At 49.1% G+C, this 13,082-nt stretch overlaps 3 protein-coding genes across 3 annotated transcripts; all 3 read left to right on the forward strand.

Annotated features, from left to right (window-relative positions):
• Nucleotides 1-750: 750 nt before the first annotated feature.
• HO173_009600 (uncharacterized protein) lies at nt 751-1,869 on the forward strand (the record flags this gene model as incomplete). Its single annotated transcript, XM_037311490.1, has 1 exon — nt 751-1,869. One exon carries the CDS (start codon nt 751-753, stop codon nt 1,867-1,869), a length of 1,119 nt encoding a protein of 372 aa, XP_037161646.1.
• Nucleotides 1,870-4,828: 2,959 nt separating this feature from the next.
• Nucleotides 4,829-8,659, forward strand: HO173_009601 (uncharacterized protein; the record flags this gene model as incomplete). The annotated part of the gene is made up of 2 exons (XM_037311491.1): nt 4,829-5,229; nt 8,455-8,659. 2 exons carry the CDS (start codon nt 4,829-4,831, stop codon nt 8,657-8,659), a joined length of 606 nt encoding a protein of 201 aa, XP_037161647.1.
• A 2,756-nt stretch (nt 8,660-11,415) lies between these two features.
• On the forward strand, nt 11,416-12,732 carry HO173_009602 (uncharacterized protein; the record flags this gene model as incomplete). Its single annotated transcript, XM_037311492.1, has 2 exons — nt 11,416-11,480; nt 11,532-12,732. The coding sequence occupies 2 exons, from the start codon at nt 11,416-11,418 to the stop codon at nt 12,730-12,732; spliced, it is 1,266 nt and encodes a 421-aa protein (XP_037161648.1).
• Nucleotides 12,733-13,082: the final 350 nt, after the last annotated feature.

Here is a 13,082-nt window from a genome sequence, read left to right on the forward strand (position 1 = left end):
CGAGACACATAAGCTAAATTCTCCCCAAGATTTCGAAACAGCTACCAGGCTCAGTACACCAACCTTTTACCGGATTGAGATCTTCCACCGCTATGTTTAACGGAGATGTCTATATGCACTATTAGTCGCCCAAATTTTGGAATGATGTCGCCGATGTTGTCGGTAATATCTGGCACAGTCTGTCAGACGCCTGAGCTTGTATCTATAAGTTGCTTTACATTCCCCTCCTTTGAGCATCAATCTCTCTCTGTCATTGACTCTTCGCAAGCCTAGTGGGATCTCGATTGTTCATGAGTGGAGAAACCGCCCTTTCCCCTCAGATACCGCCGCCCCTTGTGCGCCGTTCCTTAGCGCCCTAAGTTCCTGCCAACCGCTCATGTGTGACCTCTAAATACAGTGGTAATACTCTCGGAGTTTCGCTGTCGGGCTCGAAGCGCTGCTTCAACGAGCCACCTGTGAGTCCGAATCCTGCATGAGGTGAGCAATCTGTTTCACATCTTGCCCTCAACTCTGGTGTCACGGTTCTATCCCTCCCACAACACTATGCGACCCAATTAGGCCTAGCGTGGCTTGACCCCACGAGATGAACAGCTCCACCCCGTAAATAGATCTCTTCATAGCTGATGTTCTATTCTCCTTACGAGTACACTGTTTCAACAACTGTTTAGGCCGAATTCGTTCCAGTCTCTGACATCTGACAGTACAGAATCTGTAGGCAGACAACCCCTCGGCCACCACAGCTGCCAGTCAATGGATTTCAGTTATGCAGATGGGCCGCGAAGCTCCGAACCAGGCGAAAACAATTACGAATATACGATTGATACTCCTGATGACGAGTGGTGGGGCTCTATGCTTAGTATAGGTCACTCTGATGCTACCGGACACCAAGAGTTACCAGAGCCTACAACAGCGTCACTCGGTTCCACGTCTCAATCATCCCAGAGCAGAGGCTATTTTTCCTCTTTGCAACCCTCAAGCAGTCCTTATTTCGCTGGAGCTCAGTCTAGCTATCCAGCCATCCAGCTCCCAGCTAATTCTCTGGCCACGTTCGACGCTCCATTCACACTTCACCCAGGTGGGACGAGCGAGATGTTTGTAACCTCTACACTCGGTGACGCATCTTCTTCAAATTCATTTGAAGCGGTTGGTACGGCATCAGCTGGCCACGAATCAGGGTTGGACAATACCGCGCCATCAGATGAATTCTGCGATGTCAGCCGTGGCCTAGACCAACAGTCATTGGCTCTATCAGGGGCAGTCAACACCACCAGATACGAAGCGCATCATAAAGACCTCCGGTCCAATTTTGACAGCACCTTACAAAGTCACAAAAATCAAGAGGCAAGTGACGCGCTTGCTGACAGCCACGCCGGATACGTAACTAAAGATAATCCGGCCACACCTTACTCTTACTTCTTTGAGGAGGGTGGGCGTGAACAAAGACAGAACGGCATTCAAATGGATGAGTATGAGGCGGTGGTGGAGTCAGGCATATATCCAGCTCCGCGGCACGGTAATGAACCCGGGGCTCGTTTAGCCAGCGACCGAACCTGTCCCGGCAGGTTGTCGCCAGGGGACTCATCGCGAGCCTTCCTGCTTACCACGTCTTCGACCTCAGCCACTCAAACCCATCCCACTAACGACAGCTGGAAGTGTGATGATTGTGGTAGGGTGCTCGCAACGAAAGGCACCAAGAACCGCAACAGGAATAAGAGGCGTCACCATTGCCCTGGTACTGGCCCGAAAAATCCCTGCCCAATATGCCCTAAGTCGTTCAATCGCAGTGATACTCGACTGCTACATTTGAGGAAATGGCACCCGGAAATCCATATGGAACCGCCACGGCCACGGAAAAGAAAGGACCTATGACAGGAGAAGGGGAATTCATACTGAACGCTGCCTCTGTCTGTCACGGAATCCATTTTGAAGCATTTGGGAGGCATCACTGTCTTTTCCTGTTCATGGAAAAGAGGAGGTCAGGCGCATGACCAATGAGTGTGTTTGACGGTACCTGAAGAACCGTCTTACATGCTCACGCCTGCATTTCATCAATCTTGACAACCGCATCCGAGAGTAATCTTCTTCAGTGATTGCGATAGAATGACCTCCAACCATCTGTACCTTATGTTAATGCACCTTTTCCTTGTGTATGGGAACCATTAGACGAGAAGGAAACGTGGATAGAACGAAGGACATGTGAATTGTGGGAATAACGATACGTTTAGAATTGGCTGTGCGAAAATCCTCGTTGAGCTTTCAAATGAAGAAACCCTTGAAAGCCGGACACAGTGTGGTTTGGAGTCTGCGAGCCGATGGGATTGAGGGAAAACGCGCCCACGAAATAGCGTCATCTGGTGGGGTGTTAAAGCGACTCGAGTTACTAATATATACAACGAGATCAGCGTCCCTCGTCTCTGATCGTACGGCTATCAGACACCTCGTGATAAGTGCTCACGAACAAGGGGAAAGGGAGACATCGCCACTATCACGCTCATCCAAAGCTCTTATGTAGAACTCATGGATCGTGCCGCCTCGTTTTTGAAACTTCCCTGAGGAGTGCTGTGTTTGCGGTTTTCGCTCCAATCTTCGCCCCCGCTTCGTCTGTTGCAGTCTCGCCTGCACGTTCTCAATGCCTTTCTCATCATGAGAAGAGTCTTGCACATCGGCCAACAGATAAGTCCTGGTTGCCAGCGACTGGGACATCTCATTCGACTCGGTCAGAGAATGTGCCGAGAATACATGCTCAGTATAGGAACGAAACGCCCACAACCCCCTCACAGTGCCGAACTGGTCCTGTGACACAAAGGGCTGTAGTCGGCGGACTTGCCTCTTGATGATAGGTTTTGATAGAGGAAGGAAGTAATACTTCAGTCAGACATGCCAGCCGTGTTCTTCTGAAGAAAATTCGAAAACAGAATCAGGCTCTTGTGCACCGTGGATGCTACAAGGACGCGCATCTCGATTGCAATTCGTAAAAGCGGGCTGACAGCCAAATCGCGGCAGTAGGAATAGAGTCGGAGAGGATCTAAAGGGCGATGGGGAGCGAATATGAACCGAGAAGAAGCAGTGGAAACATGGAGTTGTCCAACCACTCTGTCCCATATCGTGGCGAGGCATGAGGATTTTGGTGATGACTAAGCGGCTCAGTGCCAAAAATCGCTAGGGTATGGGATACCCCAGAGCACGGAGACAGCGGAGTGGCACAAAATTTCCCATTTTCAATTTATATGGAAACATGATTTTCTCACAGACCAGGCGAGGGCTGACGAGGATTGAACGCGCACTGAATGCAAGTCACAAGCGGCCACAGGATGCTACGTTAATACAGCTGGGATGGAAAAGGGGAGAGCGAGCGGAAAAAGCATGAACGGGTATGGGTGGTTGGGGTTTTTCAAGAGCAAAACCACGTATCGGTCTATGAAATTGCCTCTACCATCCCTCTGCTTTGAATCCTTCTCCATCCCTTCTCCCCCAATGCTCTGCCCGTGACTCCTCTGCCCCCTTCCACCATGCTGCCATCTTCCACACCCCTCCCATTCATTCATCCATTCATCCATTCCTTCCCACCCTCGACAACCTCCCCATGAAACCCCACGAAGCTCCCCACCCCCCGCCAGCGAGCGACCGACCCTCCCCCGGTCAGGCGTCCACGGCTCCTCCCCTCTCAACTGGCCTTTCCACGCCTCGATCCTTCCCTGTCCCGTCGCGGCTCGGCTTTGCATCTGTGCTGGTTTCGAGCCGGGACCGGGACCACGGCCGGCGTTGGGATCGGGGGCCGAGGTCGGAAGCGCAGCTTGAGGTTGCGCTCGTTCTTGGTTTTTGGGTGCGGGTTGGAATCGTGGGGGCTGTGGGATGGGGGGTTGGTCGGGTGAGGTGGACGGGATGGGGGAGTGGAGGGGGACGGACGACATGGTTGGGTTTTGATTGAAGGGAGGGTTGTCTGGTGGGTTTGTTTGGTGGTGGTTGGTTGGAGTTTCGGTACTGGGGTTGGAAGATGGATAGTATGATGAAGCTTGCTTGATAGCTGTCTCTCTGTCTTGGTTTGGGAAAGAGAGAAAGAGTGTAGCGTGTTAGTTCCTTCTATGATGGTCTTCTACATCCTTATGAATTCATCATTGTTTTTTATGTAGTTAGCCATAGATAGAGTGTTTGTTTCCATCAGTACATAATAGCTGTGGCCCCATACTGAATCTACATGTCGGTAACTCAAAACGCTACCACTAATACTTATTGGCCTAGTACATTGGTATATAAGGTGTCTTTTATAATAGGTCCTTTTTTTAGACTTTATAGACATATTAAGATACCATATCTAGTGATAAGTCTTATTATACAAGTAACTGCATACCGGGTATTAAACACTGTAGTGTACTTTAATACTAGTAACAGATTAGAGGCCATATCTTGAAGGAAGTCCGCCCCGATATCGCCGCGATAGTTACGGTTCTATGTTACTTAATCGTTCGCTTATTATAACGATTTGATTGATAGAACTAATTTTATAATTTCTATAACTTCTACTCAGCAGAGAAAACACCTAGAAACACCAAATACTACCAAGCTTACATTATATTAACACATAACACACACCCAAAATGGACTTAAGGATAAGAAACCTGTTTTATCTTCAGCCGAACCGTCTGATATTATGACTCTATATCAACTAAAGGACATACTTCTAAAGGAGTTGACCAATAGATACCGATGGAGAATCGAATATTTGTCCGTTGGGAATACAGACTCATGAAACAAATGGGGTCCTCTCCGCTCTTTGTGAGAATTTCGACTATTCGCTAGGGGACTTTGAGGCCCTTTTTAGGATCGCAATATGGCTTACGACTGCCTCGAACAATGGGTCTATGTTAGAAGGACGAGGGGTTTCATGGCCGAATCATTGGCGAATGTGGTCCAGAAGAAACCCATGGCCACTGACGACGAGAATCGTCCTCCACCAAAGCATCACAATATTCCCTCCTCGGCCATTCGGCAGCAGCCTTTCAGCCTTTCGCCGGGAACACTGTTCCTCCCCGCACCGCCTTTCGCAGCCTTATCGCCGGAGAACACTGTTCCTTCCCCCGCAACCGCCTTATCAACCAGAGAATACTGCTCCTCTCCCTCCGCGCCACCTTTCACCATTGTCGAGATCCACTCCAGTCCACCCTCCCCCAACCCCAGCGACGGCCCTCCACGTCAGCCTCCACAGCTAATCAGCCATTCCAACAGCCTGAGGTACCACTCGCTCCTTCCCCCATTTAAACTGCGGCCCAGATTACCGGTCCCCACCTACTACCTGCCCTATTAAGTATTTAAGCTTCGAGATTAGGACAGGTCGTTGTGGGTTGGTGGCTGTTGTGGGTTTTTGAGGCACTCGAGGGTTTAGGGCCTGTTGGCCTCTCTGCGGTTCTACGTCGCGTACTTATCGTCTTGCCTCTTTCTGTCAGACCGCTCATTTAGTTACTTCAATCTCGCCTTTCCCCCGTTGTTTTTTTTTTTTTGTTTTTTTTTTTTCTTTTTTTTGTTACGGAGAAGCGGAGGCTTGGTAAGGATGGTGTTGGGTTTGCGGTTTTCTTGATGTAGCTGTCTGGTTTGATTTGGTTTTTTTCTTTTGTCTAGAAATCTTTGTGTTCCCCCGAGGGGGGTTGTGCTTGTTGGGGATTTAGTTTTTTGTGGTTTTTTTTTTTTGTTAAACACACCATCTTTTCGGTGTCTTGGTTTAGGTTGTTTTTTGGTTTTGCTTTTTTTCCATATTTTTTCTTTTGAGAAAGAGTTCTTTTGAGAGGGGTGGTGGCTCTTTTTAAAGACCGTGGAGTCCGTCACACTGGAGTCCGCAGCCCTGAGGGTCCATTGTTTGCGAGGTCCGGCGCTTTGGGGTCCATTATTTGGGGGGGTTGGTCATCTAAGGGGTCCTTTGCTTGGGGGTCCTTTTTTTCAGGTCCTCACTCGCAAGATCTTCACTGGCTGATCGTCAGGTTGCGCAAGACTTCTACATTGTTGAGCACAGATAGGTCGTTTCTCCCTGACAAAACTTTTCCCTTTGCCAAGCAGCTCTTCTACGAAATCGAAATTGTAGTTTCTTCGTAAAGGCCTAAAAGACAGGCAGAAGGTTTCATACTCGTGTTCGAGGATGCACATTCCAGAGCCTAACAAAGCCCACCCGAGCACTTACGCACGAAGGCCGTTTAACGTAATTTGATGGGATGAAGCAGTATCAATTCGTGAGACGTGATGTTCTAGATGGCCAGACTGCTGAATGATTTTATGGAGTCTCACGGTTTAAGGTTGGTAGCCCATTCCTTAGTCGAACGGCTAGACTAACATGGTTAGATGCTCGACATGATGTCGAACAGCTTACCGTAAATGGAATAATCGGGCTGTCCTTGTTGTTTTTGGGTTTTTTAAAGGGATCCCTGGCCCCGACTAGGATTTTTTTATGGTGCCTCGCTTATATGGAGCCGTGTGTTGGGCCGCGGCTTTGTTTATGGGTTTTTTGACCCTTTAGCTAAATACCGGCCCCGGGCGCAAGATTTGGCCCATTGTAACTTGGTAAATGGAATAATCAAGCCTAATGTAAGAGGTCGAACTCCGACATGACAGGGAAGCACAACTCGGGGCTGATGAAAGGACACACCTACCAGTAGATCGAGATCCTTTTCCTTTCCCTTCATACCTGCAGATGTCTACGTCTTCACTTCTAAGGTTTTCAAAGATCTGATGGATCTGAACCACATTGTTGTTGAAAGCTTCGGCCAAAAAGACGCAGCGCAAGCCGGCAAGGCAGAGTCCCTGATCTGGGGGGCTAGCTCAGGCCGAAGGGAAGTGGGTTGTGAGACCTTGGACACTGATGAGGGGGCGAGAACAACCTCATCTAGGAGGTTACACGGCTAGCGATTCAATCTGTTCCAGCTCCTTGGTTTCAAAGCGCGTTCTTTGACAAGAACATGTGTTGCATAGTGCAAAGACTGGCACCATTAGGGTATGTCCATAACGGACTTGTTCACAAAAACTGTTTAGCCGGCTTTAAGGATCATCCAATTTCCATGCCACTGGCCCAATGAAAGCGCTCGGAAAGTAGCGTTTTTAACTGAGCGATGTCCCCGCGTTTGATATCTTCCTGTATCTGATTTCAAGCGGTGATTGGAATTAGACTTTGCCCATCCAACGGACATCGCTTGACAGTTAAAACAACATGTAGGCAAAGTGGGATGAAACCTCAAACGGTTAAGGTAAGACATTGAACAAATGTTGACTGACTAAACGTTGTCGGCTAGTATTCTTAGTGAACTGCCGGTACAAGGTAGGTGACGCTGGTCGTCGCTCTTGCCGCCCAATCAGAAAGATCGATCCTCTGCGGGCGGCCAAATGGTCAAGCGAAAGCCACCAGATGATGAGTGCGTATTTCTAGACTAACCTTTACCGGTTTTCTCTCGCAGACTGTAGACGCCAAAAAGGTGATCGATCGGCTGTAAATGGCCCGTGCTCTCGCACGTGTCATTGTGCGTTCCCCAGAGTGCCAATGCGCAAGCGGCTATCGATTAGTGTATTCTGCACGCTTAGATAGGAGCTTAACTTTAGAAAAGTGGTCCAAGCTTTCTCATTGCTCCCTGAATTGCTCAAAACATTACGGGGTGCCTTAGCTTGTTGACCCTCAGTCAAGCCGGTGCTGCATACTGACGTGACCCCCAATATCTCTGCCTGGAAGCTAGATCTGCCATCGCCCATGTTCTACAGGGATCGCAAATATCTCCATGAATCCTAGGTGGGGGTTGGCTCTTGTCAAGCCCAGGAAGCTATCGGGGAACAACATTCCGGCGGCAGTCCCTCAGTGAATGAGGGTGGTTTGGTATCCGAGATCTTCTCGTGTCTCATGATCCGCACAGGATTAAAGGGTGCCATCCTTGAACTCGACATGTACCTGGTAAGCTTGCATTGTAAAATGTACTACCGCTGGACATTCACTGGGTAAGATCTTCGTCGTTGACATTTGCCGGATGTCATCCCGCTGTATCTGCAATGTCCAGATCCTGGCCAGTCGGAATAACTGATGCATGGTGTGGAGAGAGTGTGGGCACTTACCAGGAAGGACGTCATGCGATTTGGTTAAGGTTTGGGAGAAAGTCAGATTGACAATGCTAGCACGAGCTGAAACGCTAGATCGTAGCAGGTCGAAGAAGGCGTTGATGCAACTGCTGCCTTCCTATAAAAGCCATGTAGTCCAAGCACTCAGACATCAAGGCTGACGAGCCCTTGCAAGTCCTCGATGATCCAACGACTTTGAACTTTCAAACAACGCCGTAGCAAAGACACGGCAGCCTCAGCCCGTACTCAGTCAGCAAACATCGTCGTTTCGTCTCAGCCGCTGGCTATTGTTGTTGGCTAACCGGAAGACCATGACGTGCGAGTCCTGTATAGTTTTCTAAGGATTACGCTCACTGACCGATACTCTTTTTCGTCCAGGACTCCTCCTAAATCCGAAGAGAAATCCAACCGCCCCAACTCACCGAGACCGCAACTCGAAAGTTGGAGGGAGGATCTGCAGAGCCATGAACAGGTCGCCATCGGACAAGAGAGGGAAAGATCGGAGGCGAAGATGAAGGCGTTTCTCGATGACATTGAAAAGAAGATAGACGGACCAAAGGATATGAGAGGGCAGGAGACGTGAGCAGTAACAATAGAAGGATAAACGGCGTTGAGAAACGTAGTCCTCTCAGATGGATAACAAAGGAATTGCTACGACAATGGGTTGCACGGATGCAGGAAAGATTCATGCGTAGGACATGAGCAATGATTTGTGTTTGATGACTGTGTATGCTGGACGAGTCTACAGACAACATCGCACGTGGTGTAATGGGACACCTCGGGCTTATCTAGTGCTTCTGGGCATCAGGTAACGGCAGTGTCAGCGCAACCATAGTTGTAATATGGTAACAGAACATAAATAACAAGGCTGGAAAGTTATCACATCAGACTGAACCCTGCGTCCAATGCCTTATCTGTGCTTACGGGAAAAATCAATCATCCGTTGGCAGGTCAGGATGATAGTCCGTAAAGTTGACTGCGCGATTGGAGAAAGCTAGGTCGGGCCTGCTGCACGAACGGACGGTCTTTGTGCGGCTGAGTATGAGAAAGAGGGTAGTGAAGTTCTTTACATGGTACCAAGAGATCTCGTGATGGAATGTCGTTGGTGAAGATCGCCCGGCAACGCCACCCAGTTCCGGCCCCCATACTTCTAGCGCGCCGCGGCGGCGGCATCAACCTTCATACAACGTTGTCATCTTGCACCGCAGTCTGCCCATTATATCTTGTAGCTCAAGTCTCCTACTCCTCTGTACCAATATGACCCAGCTCTTGATTTTTGACAGCTACGTGTCTAGAGGCTCTTTGTGTCTCTCGATGCATTGTGGGATGTTATTGAGCTACGATCGCTCGGTATCGGCGTCGCGGAACCTCTTCCATGCTTCCAACCATGCAGGCCACTGCTTCTAACCTCAAATCGGCTTCGAGTCTCTCCATCAAAAGAAGGTGTTGCTCATCCAGTCCAAGCCGGTGATGGATGCAGATGACTTGCGGTTGTATCCACATGGCTGTGTCCCGAATGTCTTAGGCATGCAGACGCGGTCTTTCGACGTTTGAATAGCTGTTGAGCATTTTGTATAACGTGTGTGCTCGTCCCGAACAGCAGTGTCGCTCTATACTCTCGGAAAAATCAGCATAGACCGCAGATGAACATGTGCAGGGGTTTGAGCATTGTTAACAGTATCATTCTGACAAGAACCAGGACTTCATGTATCCCTTCAGCGCTTCAATTTTCAATTGGGGTAGTAGTTCCCGCATTTCTTTTGAAGCACAGCTTTGCCGTACATTTCGATCGGGCTGGTAATCAAGACCGTACATGCCTCCTGTAAGACGGTGTCAGCATGTCTGGTGAAGATGAGAAGAAAGGCATTATGATCTACACGACAATGTCTTGCGCCTAATCCGCATAGAATTCTGCAGAGTCGGGCGGAATGGCGCATACGCGCGCGTTCTATCACTCCTCAATAGTGGATTCATCTGACAGCATGATGTTACTGAAACGAAATGGCTACCAATCTGATTACATTCAAGAGAGCATAGCCCTTTGAAGCTGATCTATTGCCAGACACAAACCATGGAAACCGAGATTTAGGTAAATTTCTAACCTGCCTATGATCCGAGTTGCTGCAGCTAGCCTTGTCCAACCCAATGAATTTCGAAGGAAGGTTGATGTACCAACCCGAATACCAAAAAGTATAGAAGGTAAATGTCCTCCGGTTGTCACGAACAATTCGAAATTACGTCCTGATCACTACAGTGGAAAAGACCTAGATAGCAGGGCAAAGAGTCGTTGCTCACTGCTGAACCCGTAATCATTTCTCCTTCCCGTGCAGTCGCAAACTTGCGTTACTGTCTTACTGCAGGATGCCCGCAGATTCTTGCCTCTCTTGCCAAACGAAAGCTTACTTGGTTTTGTGCTTTGCTGACGATATCGCAATCTTTTGCCTATATGTTAGAAGGCAAACTTAATTCGTTCTACTGCCAAGTGAGAGGAGGACACCAAAGCTGCTCTTCTGGCTGCGGTCGCACCACGCGCCGACAAATGAAGGAGGCTGTGAATGCTACGCTTGGCATCGGAGTCAAAAGTGTTGACTCACACTGTTTTCAATCTCTTCGGAGCTAGTGTGCCCTTTGTATGCGAATCTGCATCCGCACATGCATGGGTGGGAACTATGCTTCTTTGTGACATTTTGACACCACCTATGTCTGCCTGACTCGTATCCCAGCGTACCGGATGCCAGCATCATGTCAAGCCTTGGAAATAGGCCAGTCCTTGTCGCTGTATGGCTACCACACTTCACGCTTCACTGTTGCTGAGCCAGAAGCTAATGACAAAAATAGAATAATCAGATTATTTACTTCTTGAACCAGGCACCTGCTCTTGCTGCGGAGCCACTCGACCAATCAAACCCCTCCCATACCCACTTTACCCATCTGAAGGTCATGTTACTTCACCATTGTACATCTGCGGTGGCCAGGATCCAATTTGTTTCTGTTTGGTGCTACAAAGCTTGGAGCCAACTGCAAATGCTCTAAGCTGAATATTCTACGCCTTTTGAAAAACAAATGGGCTGCGTTATCGGCTCAAAGGGGTTATGCGCCTATTGCACTGCCGGTCTCTGGGCATTCTCTGCACGGTGTATGCCAGCTGACCTCAAGTCTTCCAGTACCTGGCTCCAAGGTCCTTATCTCTCAAAACACTTCGAGCAGACTAATGACTAATGCTCATCAGCCTTTAGTTCGGCGTCCAGTACTTGTCACTTCGACTACGACTCAGAACAAGATTCCACCTAGGTCTCACAAGCAACCATAACGACATTGTCCAGCACCTCGACCTCGATCATGACGTCCTCGTCCGCGATGCGTGGAAGTTACTACCACGCATCAGCGTATACAACGACCTGCATGTAGGCTCTTGAAAGGTTCTTGTGTGACGGCCACTGCTAATACTGTAACAGCGAACTGCCTCAGTACTACTCAGGCAACCATCTATCTATTCACCATCCTAACTCATCGCATCGAGACTCATCATACCCTCTATCGGCTGCGGTTTTTTCACCTTCGCTCTCTGAGAGCAGCTACACTGGTCATCCGGTCACGAAGGGATATGAGATCGAATACAATACCGATGTACAAAGCAAGTCATGTTGTTCCTCGGAGGCTCAGAGTCGTCGAGGTGGGGATGGTATGCCATACAATGACTCCACTATCAAGGGCGGGACACAGAATAACTACACCGCTGAGATTAGGCAGAACCTCGCTATGCCAGGGTACAACAGTCCCGCAAATGTGCCCGGCCATTTCCGTCCTCTCTCTGCGAAATTTGCTACCCCATGGTACACTCCGTATCTTGACGCGTCTTTCGAAGAGTGCCAACCGACGGACTTTTCCTCGAACGGTTACTCAAGTATTGGAAGTCAGTTTGAGCTTGATGACAGCCAAATTCTTGAGGGGAATTTTTTCATGGACCCCATGTTCTCTCAGAATCTATCAAGCGAAGACCACTACTGCCCAAATAGCATCGCAGCTAGCCAGACAGTTTTCGAAAACCACCTTCTACCTCTCATCCCGAGCCTGCCTATCAACAGACCTGTGCCTCCTGTAGACTTGATTGCAAGAACTCACATGAGCGGTCCATGCCGCGATGTCTCCATACCTATCATACACCCGGGTCGGGCCGTCCTGCCGTTTGAATCAACCACACGGCTAGACCCTGCGACGAAATACTCTTCAGCAGGCCTTACTACCCCTTGGACCATCTCACCAAGTGTCGCATTCGCGGAGACAACTCACCTCCATCAGCCATCGGCTTTCAATAATCCATGCTACAACGCCTCACTAAGAGCCGCGGGCTCTCACACGCCGCCACATATTTTCGCCGCATCAATAGGCTATCCTTGGAATGTTAAATCTGCAGATTCCATCGCCATGACAGAAGCGTCCGCTGATCCTGACTTCGAATTACGTTGTCTTGGCCAAGTGTCCTTCTCCCAGCCTCGCGTTCAGGGAAGTTCTCAAGACCAATCGGCCACAAGTAATCACCTACCAGGCGCGCGGCAAATCTCTGGACGCCACGCCCTCCAAGAAACGCTGTGCAAACCGTTCGGTGTCAGTCACCAGGCCCGAGTTGGAACACAGCCTTTCGAAGTGTTCATATGAGGGATGCTCCACAATCAGAAAAGGAAAGTACCACGCATCGAACATGCGAAACCATGTGCGTGATACGCATGAGCAGCCCCACACGGCCCGTATGTGAAATCTGCGGAAAAAAAGATTTGAAAAAAACTGAATCCCTGAGGAGACACGTGAAAAAAATTGCACCCCGAATTTTATTTCCCAGTAGGCGTAAAGAAAGTGTGGAGGACGGGGTTGGACGGAACGCCGTATTCTACATATCAGCAGGTCCACGACTATATCAAAATGAGGAAAATGGAGAAAGCTTGAATTGTGTATGCTCTACGCAAGGACGACGATGATTGACGAAAGTTTGCGTTTAGGATTTACGTTCT

Source organism: Letharia columbiana (assembly GCF_014066305.1).
Source record: "Letharia columbiana isolate WasteWater2 chromosome Unknown Sc0000041_s0, whole genome shotgun sequence".
Lineage (NCBI taxonomy): Eukaryota > Fungi > Ascomycota > Lecanoromycetes > Lecanorales > Parmeliaceae > Letharia > Letharia columbiana.